Source organism: Tyto alba, unplaced genomic scaffold, assembly GCF_018691265.1.
Source record: "Tyto alba isolate M040663 unplaced genomic scaffold, T.alba_DEE_v4.0 Super-Scaffold_27, whole genome shotgun sequence".
NCBI classification, from domain to species: Eukaryota; Metazoa; Chordata; class Aves; order Strigiformes; family Tytonidae; genus Tyto; species Tyto alba.
Window position 1 is genome coordinate 9797255 of NW_024881301.1, and position 22554 is coordinate 9819808.

General features: G+C 41.0%; 1 protein-coding gene across 2 annotated transcripts in view; it reads left to right on the forward strand.

Annotated features, from left to right (window-relative positions):
* Nucleotides 1–1592: 1592 nt before the first annotated feature.
* SMCHD1 (structural maintenance of chromosomes flexible hinge domain containing 1) overlaps nt 1593–22554 on the forward strand; it is a 79730-nt gene continuing 58768 nt past the window's right edge. Inside the window, exons 1-7 of one of the 2 annotated variants that reach the window (XM_042797944.1) lie at nt 1593–2190; nt 14629–14704; nt 15170–15331; nt 19005–19087; nt 19218–19348; nt 20998–21139; nt 21287–21406. In XM_042797944.1, the coding sequence (XP_042653878.1) occupies nt 2011–2190; nt 14629–14704; nt 15170–15331; nt 19005–19087; nt 19218–19348; nt 20998–21139; nt 21287–21406 (894 nt within the window). In that variant the 5' untranslated portion in view covers nt 1593–2010. The remainder of the gene's footprint in view (nt 2191–14628; nt 14705–15169; nt 15332–19004; nt 19088–19217; nt 19349–20997; nt 21140–21286; nt 21407–22554) is intronic. The other variant, XM_032987667.2, reaches the window with a different exon arrangement.

Here is a 22554-nt window from a genome sequence, read left to right on the forward strand (position 1 = left end):
CTAGAAATACTTTACAAGTATGCTTAAAAACAGAATCCTGTTTAACCTCATAAATTAAAGAGGTTTGTCACTAAGTCATCATTTAGAGGGGCTCTGAATCACAGCCTATATAAAAATTCTCAAGAGACCCTTCCTCGCTTAACTGGGTAGCACAAATGCTCTTTGTTCTCACAAAACTCCGCAGTGCTCATTTCCACTATGCAATTTGCTTTCTCGTAGTGTAACTGCATGAACCTGAGTTCTTGCATGATGAGGTTTTTTGTCTGTCGTCATAATCCTTTCCTTACAAAGCTAAGAGTCCTTAAAACAGAAGCAGCTGCACTCTTCTGAGCATTCCTGCTTGAACCTTTTCTAGACAAGCACGACAGAGTACGCAAAAGGGGGATTGTGTTCTTCGGCCAGTTTTCTCTTGCATTTCATATTCCTATCCTAAGAAGACTACACAGCCGATGTAACCCTTGAGCACTGTTAAATGAGAGATCAGTGAACATGCAGTTTTGTACCAAGAAAGCCTGAAAGAAATAAATTTACAATTGCGGGGAGAGGGGAGGAGGTGAGGGGGAGGTGGGTGTTGGGGGGAATATATTTTTTGAGGGCCGAAGTGTCCAGCCATATGTCTTCTAGATCTCAATCTGTACAAGCAGTTGTATCAGACGTCACCCTCAAATTAAAGAGTGACTACAAATAAAAATGTTTCCACTTACAACATTTGAGTATTCTTCCACGAGTCTTCTCTCAGAAATGACAGCAAATACTAAGGAAACTCTTTAAAGTGTTATGCTGCACTGACAGTACTGAAAGGCTATGCATAAACTCAGAATGCAAGAACAACACACAGCATGAAAGCATGAACTGCAAGTACAAGAACACACAAAACTCAAAACACATTGAGCATCTCCGGGCTGACCCCATCAGAAGCATTACCTGCACCTTCCAGAAACCTGAACAAATCAGTGGTGGTTACTGAAATTTCCTTCTCTAAGCTCGTTTATAAAGTGTATCCCAACTACGTCCCTGTTGTTTATGACAGGAGGAAAAGCTGTTAGTCTACCCTACAGCTGTAGATGAATCAAAAGATCCTGAGTTTCCTGACAAGTATGTTTCCCTGGCTCCTTAAAGACTGTTAAAACTGGTTTTCTTTCTTTAATTATTTCAACTGCAGTTTTGCAGCTACTCTAGTGCAACCATTTTCTTGTAATGGCCCAGTGCAAAAGTCGTAATGGTTCTGCACCTACAAAAAAACTTCATTGAAGTTTGAATTGACATCCGATTTTTAAGACTGAAGACAATACATCAACTCTTCCTTTCAGAGGAGGAAAACGTTTCACGCATTAAACGCTAAAAAGAATAAACAACATCTTATGGGTCCCGACTGATTTCGAGGCAGGCCTGGCAGGGCTTCACGCCTGCGGCCTGGAGCCGCTCCCAGGGGCGGGCGCAGCCCTGCAGCACCGGCCGCCGCCACCTGCGCCGCTGTCCGCCGTTCGGCGGGAGCCCGCGGGCAGCCCTGCCCACGCCTCGGGGCCCACGCCCCGCCCACGCGCAGAACCGGCGGCGAGAGGCGGCCTCGGGCGCGTCAACCGCGGGAGCGGGTGCGGCGGCCGAACGCAGCACGCGGCCCTACGGTTGAGGCCGCCTGCGCGGCGGCGGCGGCGGCAGCAACAGCAACGCGTCCCGCCCCGCCGCGCCGAGCGGCGGAAGTACCGCAGGGCGGCAGCCGCGCACCGTCGCCGCGGGTCGCTTTTGCTTCCAGGTCGCTCGGTCCCGCCCCGCCCCCAGCAGCGGCGCCACCACAGCCGCCGCCTCCCTCCGCCTCGGGGACCGCCGCTGCCTCGGCCTTCCTCCGGGCTCCTCCTCCTCCTCCTCCTCCTTCCCCGGCCGGGGCTTCCGGGGAAGTGCCAGGCGGGGGAGCTCGCGGGCCAACCGATAGGTACCGCGGCCGCTGCTGCTGTTGCCGCCGCCGCCGCCGCCATCGCTGCGGGACGGTTTCCGTCTCCTCGTCTCCCCAAGATGGCAGCGGCGGCGGGAGGCAGCCGTGCAGCTCGCAGGCCGCTGCTGCTGACCTCTCGCGGCAGCGGGGACCGCACCGTCTTTCTCTTCGACCGGCGCCGAGAGCAGGCGGATCCGGACGAGAAAGTGCTCAGCTACGGCAAGGACAACTACCGCGGCTTCCGCAGCGCCGTCTGCCAGGTACCGGGGGCCGGGGGGGGGAAGGGGGAGCGCGGCGGCGGCGTTAACGCCCCCCCCCCCCCCCCCCGCGCCGGCAGGGGCAGCCGCCGCCGGGCCTCGTGGCGCCGCTGGGGTGGGCGGGGGGCGGGTGGCCAGCACGTGCCGTGGACCTACGTGCGAGGATCGGGGACGGGGGAACGGGGACACGGCCCCGGCGGCGCGCGCGCCCGCCCAACCGGGGGACCGTGGAGCGGTGGCGGCTTCGTCCTGCGTGTTTCCCCCCCCCCCCCCCCCCAAAAAAAAAAAAAAAACAAACAAAAAGAAACACAAGACAGAAAAAACTTTGTTGGCGGGACAGGCGGGCGCTCGTCGAGCAGGGGCCGCGCCTGCCGCCTTGGTGTCCCCTTCCCCCGGGCCCTGCCGCGCTGAAAAGGCGCGGCCGGGTTGGCGGGCAGGCGGGCGGCCGGGAGCAGCCCCTGGCGGCGGGCGGGGGAGGCGCGGGCGGCTCGGCAGCTCCCCCGCGCGGGGAAGCGGCGGCGGCGCGGGTCGGCGGCCTCGGGCGCGGCGCGGCGCTCCGGCCGGCCCGGCCCGCGGCCTTTCTGCTGTCCAAGGTGTTGGCGGTAAGCGCCCGGCCTTTCCCGCCGCCGGGCCCCAGGCTGCCTCCGGAGTGCGCGGCGCTGGCTGCCGTGTCAGTGCTTTACCTGGCTGGTTCTTTGCTGCCTCGTCTGCCCTTTCGGTTCTCTTCCCTTTCGTCGCACAAAACAAAAAGTGACTGTGCCTTCGGGTTTCCTGGAGGTGGAGATTTCTTCCGAAGTGCGGGCTGTTTACTTTGGTTTGCCAGTGATACCGGTAGGCATCGCCCATTTTCTGCCATGGTTTCGTTTCCTGGAGGAGGAATAAATGCTGTAAACTTGTTAGCTGCCCACGTATGTTTTATATTGTGAAGTGTCCAGGAAAGTCAGCTGTAAACTGTGCACTAATCTCTGATAAAGCATGCTAGTTTAATTTCTTTATCCAGTGTGATTTGCACTTTGTTCTCTAGGATATAAATTCTTGGGACAAATTGCTTCGTTGGTACCATGTCTGAACAGTGTTTAATGTAGTGGTTTCCTACTGTGATGGAAGCTCTGAGTTGTTAATGACAGCAGGAATAGTTGTCACACATGATAATCTCCTCCTTGCATGGTTCTACCTCAGTGTTTAAAATGACATATTCATATTCTGTTAGAGGTACCGAATCTGTGCGACAACTTCTGGTCCTACTTCTCAACAGTAACTTGGCTATGGAGTGGCAGCACATCCCTTGATCTGGCCAGAGCCTCTAAAGTTCAGGAGAGTGGAAGAAACAAGTAACTGAATGGAATAAAAAAATCTGTACTTTATGCAGTGTAACATTCTGAGAGGTTAGACAACGGGGTGAGTTCATGGCCTTCTAAGAACCAAATCCTACTTAACGCATCATTATAGGGCTCATATCTTCTATGAGGAATAAGTATGACATGATTTTCACCAGTAGTTGTCTTGATGGATCCCATCTCAACTGTATCTAGTAGATGAATTCCAATGATACTTCATATTTTCGGTGTGCAGGGCAAACGTGTTGATGATTAACTCATGTTTTTTCTTATCTTTTGTAATTGATGGGCTGAGGTTAACACTAATTTGTAACTTGTTACAGACAAGAGAGTCTTTCTTTTCATGGCTTCTTTTATATATGCTGCACACTCCAGTGACTTCTGTTTCCATGCGTCCTCACGGTGCTCAGCAGTTCACACAGCTTTTGGCATATTTGCAGTTTTAAACAGAAAGAAGCCATCATCAGAAGAGGTGACAAATCTTGGGTATAAACAGCTTTAGGGTTTTCTTGTCTCGAAAATGTACTTACATTGTGGAGTCAGTACTTTAATGCCATTAGGCAGACCATTCAGATGTGCAACATGGCATTGGGAAAAGTCTGGGGCTGCAAAGCAGAACTTTGTGTGTTTGGATTTGATGCTTGTGAAAGTAAAATTTTCAAGTTTAGTTTCTTACGGTTTCAGAACCATAATCCATATCACCAGTCCTGGTGACTGTTTTGGGGTGTTAATAGTCAGTGCTCTTATGAACTTGTTCAACAAGAACCTCAAATGATCATTCCCTTAGAGAAAGGCCTTCTCCAGTAATGTGTTGACTGTCTGGGAGTTCAGTCAGAGATGCCTCTGTCACAGCTAATTTCAGTGTGGTGACTCTTTGCACCTTGGAGCTTTCATTATCTTAAATGTGGGACATCTAACTCTGAAAGCATGCTGAGACAGATGGATTGATGTCACCAGTTGTTGTGGTTTGAGTCCAGAGGCAGCTGAGCACTATGAAGCCACTCACTCACCCCTTCCCCGCTCAGGAATGGGAAGGAGAAAATAAGAGGCTCAGGAATCGAGATAAGGACAGGGAAGGGTGGCTTACCCATTATGTTCACAGTCACGGACAAAAAACAGACTGGTTAGGGGAAGAAAAAGAACATAACTTTAATTCAAACACTAACAACATCACTTAACAGACAAGGTGGAACAGTGAGAAGTACCACCATATGTTAAAAACACCTTCCCACCACCCTTCCCTTCTTCCCAGGCACAGTTTTGTTCCCAGTCTCTCAGTCTCCTCCCCCTCAATGGTGCGGGGGGCAGGGGATGGGGGTTACAGTCAGTCCACTGCTCCTTCCTCCTCAGGGGCAGAACTTCTTGCATTCTCCCCTGCTCCAGCATGGTTACCCTCTCACAGGAGACAGTCCTCCACAAACTTACTCTGAAATGAATCCTTCCTGTGGGCTGCAGCCATTCCCAAGCTGCTCTGGCATGGGTTACCCCCACATGTTGCAGTCCTCCCATCTCCAAACTGCAACAGTTGGGGCTGCTTCTTCCTGCAGAGTCCTGGCCTCATTCAGGTGCAGTCACCTGTTCCAGCATGGACTCTTCCACAGCCTGCAGGTGGGCATCTGCTCCACCGTAGACCTCCATGGACTGCAGGGGGACAGCCTGCCTTCTCACCATGGGCTGCAAGGGAGTCTCTGTTCTTGTGCACCCCTTTCCCTGCCACCCCCCTTCCCCCTTTCTTCAATTGACCTTGATGTCTGCATAGGTATTTCCCTCACAATTCCCCCTCCTCTCAGGTTCTCCTTAAATACATTATTGCAGAGGTGCAGCCACCATTGCTAATTAGCTCAGCCTTGGCCAGGGGCGGGTCCAACTTGGAGCCAGGGGAGCTTTCAAGAATCTTTTCACAGGGGGCCACCTCCGTAGCCGCCTCCCCTGCTACCAAAAACCCTTCCACACGAACTCAGCATACCAGTAAATACCAGTACAATGAAAACTGGGCGGGCTGAGGTCCAGAAAGTTTGATGTCTGGTGTCTCCCATACCAACAGTGTATGGATTCTCTTTAGGCTTCTGGAAGAGTGTTCCAGCCTCTCGGTGCTGCTGGGGGTGGTTTTGCTCACTGTTTGTGTTTCTGAGTGTGTCGTACTCCAAAGTGCCAAATCTCTGGCATCTTGAAAGTTGCAACTAACTACTTTCAGGAAGAAGGTGATGAATGGGTTCACGTGATTGGGACAGACTTTCCCCACTTCATGATGCTGAAAACATGTTGGGGAAGTGATGAAAGTTTGGGAAGAAAGATTCTTTTGATAAGCAAGTTTTGAATTGTTCAGACCAAGACGAAGTGGAATGTTGTACTTCTTTTCTCCAATTAAAGCTAGTAGAGACCATCTCAGTGCATAAGGCAAATGCTGCATATCTAGCTGTGTTGTTTCCATGGGTATCCTGTTGAGTGGCTCAACCTCAATACAGGTTCAGCTTTAAATCGACTTTTGTTGGCAGTTTGATGTGTGACTGAATGGTGCTGTGTAGCAGCAAAGGTTCATATATATTTTCTAGTCTGCCAGCTGGGCTGTGCGGGTGGTAATGTCTGAGAAGGGCACCAGAAGTATTAAGATGTTGGAACCATTTCTGCTGTGAACACCTTCCTGTGGTGTTAAAGAATACCTTTGGATATAACTGGATACGTAGGAGTGAAAGGAGAATGTAGATCTTGAAAAAATAATTAAATTAAACCTGATTGCGGTATATGATGATTCTGAGTTGAAAATACTTGAATGCTTGAAGGCATGGTCTTAGACTACTACTTCTGAGACTTAGGTTTTTTTCATAATACAGGAAAATAATCACCTTATCTCTGCTTGTGTAGCAAAATAATTGAATCCTGAGACAAGAGATTAAGCCACTGAGGTTGATTTAGGAGCTGATTCATGTACTTTCTGTCCGTTGTCATATAAAATGTTCCTCCATTATTATTAATCATCTTTATTAATTTTTGAAACTTTTATTTATTTTTTTAAAGCAAATATTTGTTGTCACCTTATGAAATTCCTTTACTGTCCCTGAACGACAAGTTAATGCATGGCAGTGTAGTTGGATGTGGCTTTATATACTGATAAATTAGCCTCTTCTGAGTGAGAATAAGGGGGAAAGATTTAAAAAAACAACCAACCAAAAAAAAAAAAAAACAACATGGACACTGGAGCAATATAGGCTTCATTCTTCTTCCTTGCAGTGATCAATCCTAAAGTGGAAACCTCTTAATTAAAAATGATCTGTTAGCTTGATTATTCTGCTTGAGCACTGTTCAGCATATGTGGAGCAGTCATTTAATTTCAGTCCCCAGAACCATGAAGTTTTAAGGTGAATAAGTGAATTAAATACAGTTTCACCTTTTTGTGGGAGTACAATTGCTTGTACACCTTCCTGTTGTCTTCTGTTAGGTATATGCCCCACTGCTTGTCCTGATGTCTAGAGTATAATTAGAAAATATTTGCCTGCAATGAGCAAAATGGAGCTAAACTTTGTTGGCATCTAATCGTAGATTCCTTGCTCACGTTGTCCAGATACACTATGAAGCTGGGGCACTTCAGTGTCTTGCTAAGCTAGCATGAATCCTACCAGGTTGAAAATGTGCTACCTATGTGCTGAAAACTGCACAGAATTTTTGCTACGTGTGAAGGGGTTTTTGACAGGCCTTGAGGTGAAGTACTGGTCCGAAGAGAACTAATGGTACTGAAATTAGTGTTACTACTTAAATAGGAGTTGAACACATTTGTAAATGCTTCTTTAATCCTTTTGAAACTATTCATCATCATTGTGACCACCTTGTTTGAAGAAATATAGGAAGTGTAGATCTGTAACCTGTAGAGAAAGGAAATATCTGTAATTTAAGGAAATACTTGAAATTCAGACATCACAATAAACCAAAACATTCTGCTTTTAATCTTTTGTTGCATCTTTTGTTGAGCTTCCCATTGCATCCTAACAGTCTACCTGCTATTTAAACAGATTATTTTGCCAGTCAACCAAAATAAACTCTAGTGTATCAATAAGTTAAGAGTCAAAAAAGGATACTCATTAAGACGGAGTATGGAGAAGAAGCATAGCTATGGTGGAAACTTTTAAGTGTAATTTTGTGGATGTGTATCAATATTTGCTTGCCAGTGCCTAATAAATAATGTATAATGAAATTATTTATGATCAGTGAAAAAATATTATCAACTTCTGCTGTTTGTATCACTAGAGAGTAACTCTTAAATGTATTTAACAGGTATTTGGATAACTTATTAAGATACTGTTCTGATACATTCACTCAATAGAAGTACTTCCATTCTTAATGATGAAATCGTTCCATCTTGCGATAATTATATTTTTGTATTCTAAAACCTGTGTTCACTTACTTACTTTTCAAGATTCTGTATAACCAGAAACTAATAATAGCTATATTTTAAACATGCTGTGGATATACAAAACAGGTTTTTCCTTTATTGTTAAAGCTTTTGGAGGTACTGTAAGGTATGTATAACATGTAACAATATTGTGAGTTTTTTCCCAAACTGTCATACTGTATTTCAGGCTTCACTGAAATGCTTGTGTTGTATCGTCTTTGTTACTGACACATTTCAGTGGGAAGAAGGATGCAGTTTGCATACCTTTGTGCACTTAGGGACTACCTTACTATTTGTTGACTGATTTTGCAAGCTGTGCAGTTTTCAAGTTCCTGCTCAAATTTGAGTGCTGGCAATACAGTCAGATGCAGAGTATCTTCATTCCTTTAGCATTAGTTATCCAGGCACAGCTTCTTAGATGTGATCAAGTATTTTTTGCTTTTGAAGAGTGGCTTCCAAATTCTTGTTATTTTAACAAGTGATGCCATAAAATATATTTGCATGGTGGAAGCTGTATGGAGTGAGTGGATGTCAAAATTTTGGCTCAGAGCTACAATCATGAATTTTTGTGATTGTGCTTTTAGACACAATGTCTTGTGAAGGTCTGGTGAATAAGTCTGGTAGTGACAGCATGCTCTTCGCATAAGTTCTGGGGTCACCAGCTTCCTTCTGCTTATTAAAGCTTGCAAATCTTTAAAAGATGTCTGCGTTGTTTTAGACATGATTTCATAGATTTATGTATGTGGCTTCTGTAGAGAGCTTCTGTCGTGCAATTTCCCTCTCTTCTTTTTCTGTTTTTCCACCAAAGTTATGATGAAGCTTTTCTTTAAGATGTTGGGTAAGAACATCTTGTATTACTGGATTTTTTGGATAGGGAGCAATGTTTTCAGTGTTGGTTGAACCATCTGCTTAATTCTTGACACCTTTCATTTATACCTTTTTGCAAATGTTTAGAAGTATATCAGCTGAACTTCTGAAAGCAGTGAAACTTTTAAGTAGGATAGAGGACAAGGCACTTCCAGTTCTGCAAATGTCTTCTGTAATTTGTCCTTTAGATGGAGGTGACTCTGCCATTAAAGGATGGTTGGAAAATGTTTCAGAACACTAGTGTGTTCTGAAACCAGCAGTGGCTTGTTTTTATCTGTAGGTTGTCTGTAGTGACGATCAGCCCAGAAGATACAGGCTACTGAATGATCCTATATTTCTGTGATACACAGCTGTTTGCTTTGAGCTCCAAGAAATGCTTAGAAATAATTTGTCATTTTTGAATGCAACTGCTTATTTAGAGACTTTTGGATGCCCTTTCTGTTGGTGTCCAAAGATGGTATTACGTTCATGTTCTGACATTAGGTGAGCTCATTCAGATTATGATTAAAAGTGATTGTTGTTATACTTGCTCTGCTACCATGAGTGCTCAATTCCAGATCCTCACTACTAGATCCTCAGCAGGTTGTCATCATGAGACTAGGTAACCCAGCAGTGGACTGGAAAAGTTTATCTGACTAGCACTCTTATGAGTTAAATACAGTTATTCTCAATTACTCTCAGCAAGGTCTTTGTCACCACTTAATTCAGTTATAACTTAGTTTTTGTATTTGCTAAGTTGTATGAATAATTGAGATAGATGATACAAATATCTCCGTATCGATAAGCACTACTGAAAGACAGTTCTTGGTTTGATAACCTTTTTCCTTAAATGAGTTTTATAGTTTCATCCGTTTGTTGTTCTAAGAGATTTCTCTCAATTTGGACTGAAAATTATTTTTAATGTGGCATAAAGCAAGATAGCTAACTGATAAACTTGTATCTTTCAGGTGATAAATTGGCAAATAACATGGGACATTCAGTTAATGACACGCAAAATTACAGAAGGCTCTGTGCCTCTCAGAGTTTGGATGTGGCATTAGGTTACTTTTTCAGATTCCTGAGCAAGTTCCTGCAAAGGAGCCACTGGATCAATGTGAAATATTCAAAATGCTTTTGCTTTTTATCACGTTAGATAGCTGAGGTATGTAGGTAAGTTTTGTGAAAATGAGTAGCTATAAAGGACAGCACTGAAAATGCCATTGCTGGATCTCTTTACATTTAACTGATACAATTCAAGTCCCCTTTAAGAGATTTGCACTGACAGTACAATTCTAGCCAGAAAATTATTTCTGGCCTAAGTGCCACTTTGTGGTAGGTGGCTGCATGGTTTTTATGTCTCTGTTACCCCTTGGCTACATCGCCGAGCTCAGAGTCCAGTTCTTCATATCATTCTCATGCATCTGCTTTCTGGGAACAGTTACCATAGGAGGAGACAGAGCATTTTAAAAGTAAGGAAGTTTCTTATTGTAGGAAACAACTGTTTGTGTTGGTAAAGTTTGAATTGCAAGGGGTTAAGCATCTCTAAAGATCCTGCAGTTTCGGTTTCACTTTTTTATGTTTGTCATGTGTAAGACTCTTCCATTCCTTTAGTTTGAAAAGTCAGCACCAGAAACTATTGTTTTCTAGTAGTAGACGGGAGGACCACTGGAAACAGACCAGTGATTCTGTGCTTACAGTGTTACTTCTCCTTCACTTACCACTTCAAGGCTATCCATGGTACTGCAAGCTGTGGTGGTATGCACACGAAGTTGAACCTTTGGTTGTTGAACACCTTTTCCAAGGCAGATGGTAAATCTAGAGGCAAAATCTATCTTGACCTCATATTAAGTGTTCTAGTTGGCTTAGTAGCCAGGTAAACTTCACAGTGCATGTTCAGAAAACACAGCAGCAAAATTTGTTTTGGTGCTTTTGAGTTAATATGTGAAAGATAAAAGAAACTGAGACCTGTTTAAAGGAGTCTTAGCTGCTAAGGAGTTGTCTGAGATTTATGGACTTGTGTTTTGTTTTCAGGGCTTTTTTTAGTTTATAAAGAAAACCTGTGACTGAAGCAAGTATATAAATGGAACTTTGCTGCTTGATTCAGATTTAAGGGTTGGAGAGATCACAGTTCATTCACACTTCTGTGCATTGTACCTGTAAATTGCTCTCCTGAAAGTTTCTTGGGAATCTGGCATTCATTTGGCCGTTTCAAACTCTTATCTTTTAGCATTATGTTAATCTCACGTCATAAATATCCACCAACAAATTGAGAGCTATTAGCTTTATTTATGTATCATGAAACATAGGCAGTGCTCCAGACTGAGCCTTCAGTTTATAAAGAATACATTTCTTCTGTTTGAACAAAGACAGTTTTTTGGCTTAGGTATCGTTTCATAGGTATAATGACAGACATCCCGCTGCAGGCGAAACAGGCTTGACTCAAATAAATTTTCTTAATTTAACTTATTGGTAATTAACACAAACTTTTGATTATTGATTGGGGGGGCAATTAAACAAACACTCAGGGAAACGTCTTTCTTCCTTTTTTCCCGAGCTCATCTTCTGTCATACACCTCTTCCCTGATTCCTAGTCTAAGCTTCCCTTGTTTTCCCTGTGCACAATGCTCGGTCAAGCCCAGCTCTCTTGGTGAGGCAACAGGCAGTGTGAGAGGTCAGGGACATGTGCAGGGTTTCCTTCTGCTGATGCTCCTTCTCCATATTCTTTACTGGTGGGTTGTCTACCCGCCACAGCCCCATGGGTGTAGGAGGACAGAGAGGGGAAATTCCCTGCTCTGACATGGATCTGCCATGGACACCAGTACCTTTGGACCCATCCCCTCCCTGGCACGGAGCACCTCCTTTCAATGTGTCTCCAGTGCTGTCCCTAGCAATGTCTCCTCTGATGCATCTCCTCCATTGCTTCTCATTTGTCTCCTCTATTTCTTCACCAATACATTTGAACAGAAGCACCATGTCCTCTTCTGGTTGAGATTTGGGTGTGCAGTGGATTGTTTCTGTCAGCTCGAGAGGCATCTGGCACTGGCTGTGACTAGCTCAGGGCAATTTATAGCCTCCTCCTGCCTGGTCATTCCTGCAGCTCTCTGGTGCCAAAACCCAGAAGTATACACTCAGTACACCTCCAAGTATGGCTTAGCAAAAAATTTAAATGACTCTTAGTGATCAGCCATGGTGGTTTTCCCAGAATATTCAAAATCTGGTTAATTGTTACAGTCTTCTATATTTTTTAGGGTTTAGGTGCCTTTTTTCTCCTTTATATGCATGTAATTTCATCTTTGTAACATTTTGACTTTTGTATTTGCATGTAGTGATGATATGTAACCAATAGTTTAGGAGTCCTTGTCTTTTCACATATATACCTCTCTTTTTAGAGAACGTAAAATTATTTTTTTTTCCTAGATTGTGGGTTCATTTGGAGCTTGTCTCTGTTTTTTCCCAAATGCCTTTTGTATCAAAAAACGTAAAAGCTTTCTGCTTAGCTGTTAACCTCCAAACATGCTTTCATTGTGAATGTGCGGAGGCATTTAGGAGTATAGTGATTCTGTTGTACTTGTCAAAATTTTGATGACATCAGAAGCTAGATCATGATCATGCATTTGGACAATTTGCAAAAGAAAAGCCAACAGATTTATAATCTGAATGTACTGCTAGGTTGTCACATGAATCTTCTGAAGTCAAGAATTGGGTGCGTCTTCGGTGCAGCTTTAAAAATGGCACAATGCTAGGCTGAAAGGGACTCAGCAGTGAAACCTGAACTTTATATCAAGTAAACAAAAGATACCATGATGTCTTTTACATGCGAGAATCTTGGTGAGAAATTAAACATTTGAACAAATGTTATCAGAATCAAATGAAACATGGTCACCTGTTCAAGTAAATTACCCAGTAGGTTCACTTTCATTCAGGGATGATCAGCTCATATTCCTGGAGGCCACATCCACATAACAGGACAAGTGTGCAGCCACCTCACCGCTACCTGGCATAGTGGGAATAGACAGGGGCTGGGATAACTAAGTATAGGACAGAGGGAAGGTGAAAGTTAAACAAGTAGGTCTTATATTTATATCCAGTTTGAAACTGAGAAATTTAAGATGGCCAAAGTTTACAAAGAATGTGTCCTCTTAAATTGAGGCATGGACAAGAAAAACAGGTTATCTGCAGTTAGGTCTGCTAGCCTTGGTCCATGAACCTGCCCAGTAGCTTATCTTGAAATGACAGCCATTTGGAGTGAAGTGGAGAGGACCTGCTGCCAGTAGGTGCATTAGTGCTGGGCTCACCCTTTGAGGTTGCTACTGTCAGCTTAGCTGACACCCATGGAATGGGGAAGAGCACCAGAAGGAAGAGGCTGCCATTGCTTGGTTAGCGGTTGTTGTCCTGTGCATGCACTGCCTCATCCTAACTTCTAGCCACCTTAAAGTAAGTACTGCACTCTTTGTAAGGTTTTGAGAGCAGAAGAGCTTTTGGGAGGTAGAGAAAACTGGGAAGCTGTAATTATACCTGGAGGGAAAAGATGCTTATCTGTGTTTTCAAATGTAAAACTCTCCAGTTCAGTTATTCTGTATTAACCATTAACCTCGGATTGCACAGTAGGATGTTAGTTTTATAGTATCTGTAATTTTTATTGCTTATGTTCCTTCCTCTGAGCAATTTTTTTTTTTTTCTCCTGCACTGGTTTGCCATGTGGAAATTTTTGTAATGTGAGAGGTTAAGTTGATGTGATCTGAACGTGAAAGAGTTAAAAAGTAATAATTACTTCAGACTCAAGCCTGAACATTAATCTCATTGTGTTATTTTTGTTTCACTTGCACCAAGTGCTATGAGAAATTTGACGATTTTGCTGATGGATAGTAACTGTATCTTTAACATAGTCACAGCTATGGAGAAAGTAACTGAAAGATGGAAAGCAGACTTCTAATGAAACCTTAAGCAGTGTTTTAAAAATATTTTTGTGAGTCTGAGTACTAGGGATGGAAAGAAAGAGGTGTGGGAAATGATAAGGGCAAGCTGCTACAGGAAATGCAAGGGCTTCAGGGAAGAATATGGCTAAAAGTGCAGAAGGCACCTGTTGGAATCATGACTGCAGGACTTGACGGGGTTGATGGAGTTAAACAAGACCAGAGTTGACTTACTTAAATTTGAAACACCTGGAAAGGCAGGAGAAAATACAGATATTTATTTATTTTGAGAAAGAGATTTTTGTTGGACATCAGGGTGTAAGAATGAGGGCAGATGTAGAGACATAAATGTTTATAGAAGGCAGGATAAAAAGTCCAAAGGTACAGAAACATATTCAAAAGGTGGCAAAGATTGTTTAGATTCAGAAGAATATACTAAAATATTTTAATGGTAAATAATTTTCTAAAATAAATCTTGATTATTTTTTTTTTTTTAATGTCTGATATAATTGAAGAACAAAGACTTTAACGTGTATCCAACATTAAGAAATACTTGGTTGGTGTAATGTCTCAAAAGAGTGTAATTAAATATGGAATACCCTCTAGATCATTACTATTGCTGTTGTAGTTGCACAGTCTAAAATAGAACTGTTTAGTCTCATTCCTCAGCCCTCAAGGGGATTACCCATAAGACAGTTCCTCCTCTTTAAAATTCCTGTTGCTGCCTAGAACCTGTCTTAAGCAGGTGAAAGAAACCACTAGTATAGACAGTTTGGGCTAAGCTAAGAAAGCAAATTGAGTTAGGTTCTGGAATTAAACCATGTTCTGAATTAATACAGGAAAAATATTTGGTCACTTCTCAGTAGTTTGTGGCAAAGTATATAGAATTTTTTTTTTCATTTATCTGAATTGTTTATGAAATATTTAGTTATCATTGGTGAATAACCTCCAATTTTTGTAGGCATTTGGCGTAGCAACTGATGAAAACTTTGTTATCACCACAACAAACAGGAAAGAAATTACAGAAGACAACTTCAGTAAGTATCTTAAATGGCAAAATAAACACAACTATTTCTTATATTGATTGTAAAGACCACATGATGATGATTGTTTATACACTATGACATGCAATAATTAACTAGAAGTACAAATCTTATAATAGTTTGCCAAGAATTGTTACAAAATTGACTTTCAAAAACAAGTTTTTAACAGCTACTCGTTAGTATGATTACAGTTATACAAGGTTATTTTTTATCTTCCATCACAAATTCTATAATTGATAGGGGGAAATGGCATATAAGTTGCTATCACCTGGGAGAATTTGCATTATTAAGCTTGGAAATGTGAACAGATTTTAAATTAAATGTTTTTGCTAGGATGCTGAGTGGCAACACCTGAGAAAATATTGGAGATTACCTGAGGTTAAACCTGTACTGGTTTTGAAAGCACAAGTTGCTAGTTCAGTGCTCTTCAATACACTTTGTATTTAATCTTCCCTGCAGGAGACCTTGTTCAGGATGGAGTTACTTTATATCTGCTACAGTCAGTTGATCAAATGCTGCTTTTGGCAACCAAGGAACGAATTGACTTCCTGCCCCACTACGACACACTTGTCAAAAGTGGCATGTATGAGTACTATGCCAGTGAAGGGCAAAATCCTTTGCGTAAGTACTGCCAAAATAATCTTGTGTAAATGTTTATATGAATATAAATACAACCACATTAACTTTTAGTTACAGCACGTGAAAAAATAATTTCTGGCTTTCCGCCACGCTTACTTGCGTTTCTGCACAGTAGCATGAACTACTCATTCTTTGAGGAGGTAGCCCTTGGAGATCAGTCAGCTATTGTGAGTCATCCAGGGCACCTATTAAAAATGCTCACCAAGGGCACCAAAGGGGTGTAAAGTAAAAGAGAGGAATCTGCAAAGGTATCTGTCAATAAGGGTTGGTGGCTGGATCATGATGGGTTGTGTGTCAGACCTACATTTTTCCTCTTCTTTGTGTTGAGCTTTTTTCTTCCCCCTACTATTCATGGCTGTAAGATTGTTGATTTCATAGCAAAGAGTTGTCAACAGTGGGACAGTTCATTTGGAGAATATAACTGTATGAAGCTGGCAGATATACCTCATCATTGTATTTTTGTCATGGTAATAGATCTTAAAACTGCGCAGTAGTGGTTCTTTCTGCTGAAAATTAAACACTGTAAAATCATACCCCTAGCTTCTCTGTCATGTTTCAGTGAAATGCAGTGTGGCTTAGTGGGAGGTACATGTCATTGAAGCTGAAGCCATGCTGGGGTAGTTGGCTAGCATCTTATTTTAGGCTACTCTAATCTCCAGCTGCTTGACTTTTCTGCTAATTTTACCTGTCAGACTGTTGGGGGTTTTTTTGATTGGCAAACATTTTGTATTGTTTCTTCTACTCTCATCTTGGGTTCAAGGGCTCTGATGTTATTTGTTCTTAAAAGCTGTAGTTTTCCATGTATGATGGAGACTACAAAAGAAGAACGAAAGCAGTAGAATGAAGCAATTCTCTGTTGTGATTTTATCAGTGTTGCTGCTGATGATAAACTGGATGGTGAGGTGGACACATCAGAAGGGAGAACCATCTTCTAAAGAGACCTGGACAGGCTGGAAGAGTGAGCAAGCAAGAACTGTATGAAGTTTAACAGAGACAGGTGCAAAGTCCTGCACCTAGGACAACATAACCAAAGAGCCCAGTACAGGCTTTTGGGTCTGTGTGGCTGGGGAGCAGCCTTGCTGCCCTGGGGGTGCTGCTGGACAACAACCTGGACGTGGAGTCAGAAGGGCGCTGCTGCAGCACCAAAGGCAAACTGGATCCTGGGCTGCATCCCCAGGGGTGTTACTGTCAGGGGTGGAGATGTGGTCATCTCTCTCAGTGCTGGTTAGGCCACACCTGGAGTGCAGTGTCCAGTTCTGGTTCCAGCAGGTCAAAAAAGACATGGATAGGCTGGAGAGGGTCTACAGGAGGATCACAAAGACGATCCAAGGACTGGAGGAACTGCCTTGTGAGGAAAGACTGAAGGATTTGGGTCTTTTCCTGGAGAAAAGAAGGATCAGAGTGGGACCTCATCCCATTATTCCAGTACTTAAAGGGCAGCTACCAAGAGAACAGAGGCTCTCTCTTCACAAGGAGCCACATGGAGAAGACCAGGGGCGATAGGTACAAGTTGCACTGAGAGAGGTTTCATCTTGATGGAAGAAAGAAATTTTTTACAGTGAAAACAGTTAATTGGAACAACCTCACCAGAGATGTGGTAGAGTCCCCATTGCTGGAGGTTTTGCATATGTGATTGGACAGGGTGCTAGGTAATCTCATCTAGGCTCCCTTTCCCATGAAAGGTTGGGCCAGATGACATTCTGAGGTCTCGTTCAACCTGGATTGTTCTATGATTCTATGAATTAATTTCAGTTTACAGACATTAATGCTGACTCATAGGGAAAAAGTGTGACAGTAGCATTTTGGGGTGAATTTGCATATTTCAGAGGTTGCAGGTAGAGATACTGTTCTCATTGCTAGATTTGTGTTAACTGGAAGCATTTCCATTCTTTCAGTCACAGATTTTGACAGGATTCAAATAAGCACTTCCAGTAGTCAAACTGTAGTATATTCCTGAAACTGTAGAGCAGTTTGGCCTTGATTTGAAGGAGTGTACCTTTAGCAACCACATTGAATGATGACTTTTTTTTTAATTTTAAGAAGTAATTAAAAAAAAAAAAAGTACTTGAGCATGAGGGTATGAGTGGGAAACAACATCAAAAATGTGCAGCCCATCTTCTGGGACAGAATAATAGTGAACAAAAGCAGACTTCATTCTGTGGCATGTCAGGATGATGTGAGGTGTTGAGTGCATCGGTGTGGACACAGAACCTTCTGTAAAACCAAGGAATTTTGCCATTATCCATTCATGTTTCCCTTTACAATATATATAACGTTGCTAGACAAGGAGTTAATACTATTTTGCTGATAGCAGCACAGTAAAATTTGTGGGACAAGAAGATGATGAGAGCTGGGCATTGGGAGCAAGGGCCTATACTGCAAAAATGGAGAGATGAAGGGTAGAAAAATGGAGAAGTCTAGTCCTCTGTCATAGTTACTATAACCACCATGTATTAGAACTATTAAGCTTTGAAGATACATACATAGTCTGTGGTTTATTTTATTAATTTTTCTATAACTATTTATCAAAACTCCCAATCCCTATTCCTTGATTAAAAAAAAAAAGTCTCATCTGAGAAGAAAATTAGTATTTTAGAATCAGAGTCAAGTATCATCCATTTATGGCAGCATTTAAACATTACTTATGGCAGCATTTAAACAAACAGGTTTGTGTCTTAAATGGAACATGATGCATGGCCATCAAGTTCTACAACAGAACTTGAAGAAGTTCCTTCTGGTTTTATGGTTTCTTATGTCAAGGGAACAAACATTTTAAGAGTTAAACGTTTAAACGTTAGAGTTGTGGGAGGTTTTTTAAAAGCAAAATTTAAATTATTAAATTAAGAAATAAAATTAATATACACTGCGGATTTTTAACTCTTCTACATTGGAGAAATTTCCCAGTGTGTGCATAACAATCCAACTCTCACTCTGTTTTCATGGTAATAAACAGCACTGTAATCACACATTGTCTTGTCAGAAGGAACTGTTACATCTCATAAGGTCTTTATGAATATGAAGTCATTCAATACTGCACTTCCTGTAAGTGTTCACGTAATTTGTAGCTACCAGTCATCTCCCATGAAATGCTGAGCATTCCCTAGGTAGGAAAATCTCTCTTTCCTTCTCTCAACAGGCTTCAGAATAATAATATGAGATGAAAAAGGATAATGCATGCATATGTTCAATTTTCCTCTAGTTCCTCACATATTTGATTTCTTTTTCTTTTCCCTCCTTTTTTTCCTAAAGGGCATTTTCTAGTTCTGTTGCTTCACATTATGATAATTTCCCTGTGCATAACTCCAGTGAAGCCTCTTGTAGTCTTAACTTTAACACTTGGAGCCTTTACCTAATTAATGTTTAGAAAAAATAGACTTGTACAAGTAGTTTGGCTGACTATTTCTGCTGTGTATTGCCACCTATCTGACAGAACTTTGATTGTATTTACCATTCACTAAATTCTTCAACCATTTTTACAGTTTGTTTTTTTTTTTTTAATGAAGACGTTATATAATTTTGATGGTTCTGACAGTGCTTAGCTCTTGTCTGTGTTTAGGGTGTTATCCTAATTGCTCAGAAGAAACTACTGTGTGTGTGTGTGTCTGTTTTCTGAGAACAAGATTTTAATAGGGTTATTTTTCTTAAATTTCTTTAGCATTTGCCCTTGCTGAGTTGATTGACAATTCTCTGTCAGCTACATCCCGAAATACTGGTATTCGGAGCATACAGATAAAATTGGTAAGATAGAAATACTCTTTTTTTTTTAAGTGTAGTTTGCATTTTCTTTTTTTTTTTTTTTTTTTTTTTCTTGTGCTCCTTGGTTTTGTTTTTTGTTTTTTTTTTTTGTTGTTTGTTTTTTTTCTTCCAGTTATTTGATGAATCCCATGGAAAACCAGCTGTTGCTGTGATTGATAATGGAAGAGGAATGACTTCTAAACAGCTTAACAACTGGGCTGTATATAGATTGTCAAAGTTTACAAGACAAGGTGACTTCGAGAGGTTAGAAAGTTTTAATCATTTTTATGACAATTAGCAGACTGTGAAAGTTCATAGAATATAATTTCGAGACATATCTCTATACCAGCACCTAGCTAAACCCTGTCATTCTTTGGTTACATATAAATAGACACATACTTTTTGTAGGTAGAAAATAGAGAAGATTCATAACACACTTCTAGTATTATGATACTGCAAGAACACTTTTTTTTTATTCTAATGGGGTTTTGTAAGCTGTTTGTGACTTGCTTTATAGTGTGTTCATATGTTACCTGAAAGCCTTTCAGTGCATTAAGCAATGCATTCAATGTCCATTATGCTACTGGAATAACAGATACAGGGTTTTGGTTCAGTATGGGGTTTTTGTGTTGTTTGTTTTTGGTTTTTTTTTATCTTAATCATGTACGATGTAATGCAGAATTATACCTGAAGATTGTCTGTATTTTTGAAGGAGGCTAGGCCAAATATTTGGCGTTTAAAGAAGGAAGTGGAGATTTATGGCATGTTTTGCTACTTATATGAATTAAGTTTACAGTTTTGAATCTGTTCTCAAGAGATCTTCCACCCGCGCAGCCAGACTTATCCCTAGAGTAGGAAATTTCAAAAAAGCAGTTACATACACTTCTTGAGCTTTAGTCACTTTAAATACCTTAAGCCTAGGACAGTAAATGTGAAGATGAGGATCACAGCCTCAATCATAGCTAATTTGTCCTATGAGAAACTAGTGTAAAAAGTAATGGGGCAGTGGAAAGTGATAATATAGCTAAGGAGGGGGGTTTTTTGCACTGGAAGCATCTCCAAGTAGAACAACTAATATCTATCAAACAACTGGAGATAAGTGCATAAGAAATTATTCTGGGTCATATAGTAATTTGTAAAGAAATTCACTGCTTTTTGAAATTTCTGTAGGTGATCTTAGTAACAGTAGAAATGTCCTGTATTTTTAAGCTACAGGTTTAAACTGTGGGTTGATACCATTCAGTGGGAGCATTATACTAGGATACCATCTACACCTTGTTTTCGTTTAGGACTGCTATGATTTAAAAACAGTTATTTGTCCTACTATTTGCTTAAACTGGGCATGATTGTTCATCCATCAAAGCTGACATAAAAGACATGGAATTTAATTACTGATGGCATATGTAGTTTCTTCAAGACTGCATTTAATATAGTTGGTTGGCATTATTTCCCATTTTGACTCAAAAGTATTTCTTTGAAAGAATGATGTCAGGACGACCAGACTTGCTTTGTAAGCCATTTTCATTTGTAGCAGCTTTACAGTTTGTGTCTTGCCATGATCAAAGGGAGAGCATTGAGGGGTTTACCTTTTACATTCTACCATTAAAACTGTGTATAATTGCTGTTACCACAGTACCTATCACACAGACCTGTTGACCATGTCCCTGTTGCAGAGTTAATGGAGAAGAGTTTTCAGAGTAATAGTTTCTTTTTCTCCCAGATTCTCACCGCCAAATATTTTCCTCTCTTTCATATGAACTTCATCAAGAATTTTAGGCACATACATTTCAATGTTGCAATTATAGTAGGTCTAGAGTGAAGGATTTTTTAACAAGGTGACTGCAGGAAGAGTTTAATACAGTCTTTTTAGATCAGAAGTTTCTTTCTTTTTCGAAATCACTTTTGTCTTGAAGATTTATTGAAGGCACTTTTACTCTCAGTGATCATTCAGGATACGTACGCCCTTTGCCAGTGCCTCGTAGTTTAAATAGTGATATCTCATATTTTGGAGTTGGAGGCAAACAAGCAGTGTTCTTCGTTGGACAGTCTGCCAGAGTAAGTAAATGTCAATTTTATTTTAAAACATTTTTACGTAATCAGATTGTTATTATTTTAGCTTTCAATCACATCATTAAACTATTTTTTTATGTTCATGTTAAATCTTATTTTTATTTTAAAAACTGTTTCTCTAAATATAATCAGATGATAAGCAAACCTGCAGGTTCTCAGGATGTTCATGAACTTGTCCTTTCTAAAGAAGATTTTGAAAAGAAGGAGAAAAACAAAGAAGCAATATATAGCGGATACATTCGAAACAGGAAGGTAAATAGCCTTAATACTTTCTCTTTTTTTAATTGAAAGCCTTTCCCAGGTTAACATGTTTTCACTATGTAATATTCTTATAATACTTACCTGGGGATATCTTCGTCTTATTGAATCCTTTGCACCCTGGAGTGTAAAAGGAAGTAACGGGCAACTTGAAGACACTGTCATAAGGCTTTATTTGTGTGTGATTCTTTTTTCAGTTTAGCTTAAAGAACAGAAATACCGTATAGTTTGACATACCAGGTTAAGAAAAATATTTTAAAATACCTTTCTAAAGACAGCAAGTGTTTTTATTATATATGAAACATAAAGAAAAAATGCCCACTCTATGAAGTAGTAAGGAATAAATTAGGGAAACAAACTGCTTATGTAGAATTATGTAGAGGTAATCTGCATATGGGAGAAAAGTCCAGCCAGATCAACAAAACCCAGTGGTTTCACAAATCTTCAGTAATTTTGTAAAAGAAATTAACTATTTAGTTGAAAACTAGAATGAGCAGTCCTGATGATTTTCATAAAGAAGAAAAGCTTAAGCAAAAAGCTGCAAGATAAGGAGGAAGAGTGAAAACAACTGTTCTTTGGATATTTTTGAGCAAGGAGATGAAGGCAAAGATATAGCTAAAGGTACACATGAGCATGTAAGTGGGTGCTATGTATGAAAAGATAAGCAGACCTTGAATATAGCCCATATCTTATGGATTATATAAGTGTTCTTGCCATTTTGTATGGGTGAGAAAGGAACATGAGGTAAATAAGATTTCTATTATGCCAGTATTGGGTCAGTGACTTGTGACAAAGAATCATCAGAAAAGGGCAAGTTTTATTTTTAATCTCTGTTCAATAGAGATGAGAAGGTAGTGTCACAGAAATAGAAGCTGAAAATAAAAGCAGACAAAATGTTTTTTATAGAGGGCACAAATGCTTTCCATCTCCATTTGATATTAAAAAGGGAGGGTGGGGGATAGAAAAGTAGAAAGTAAGCTAACAGACATTAGTTGGAGGAAACTAGCTGAATGAGGTATGTAGATACTACTAAAGAATTCAAGAAGGTGCAATCAACTGCTTGAAAAGTTGTGGTGATAATATAAAATGAACATTAAGCTGATGCAGGTTTAAAAAAAGAATATGCAAGTAAAGTTCTACTA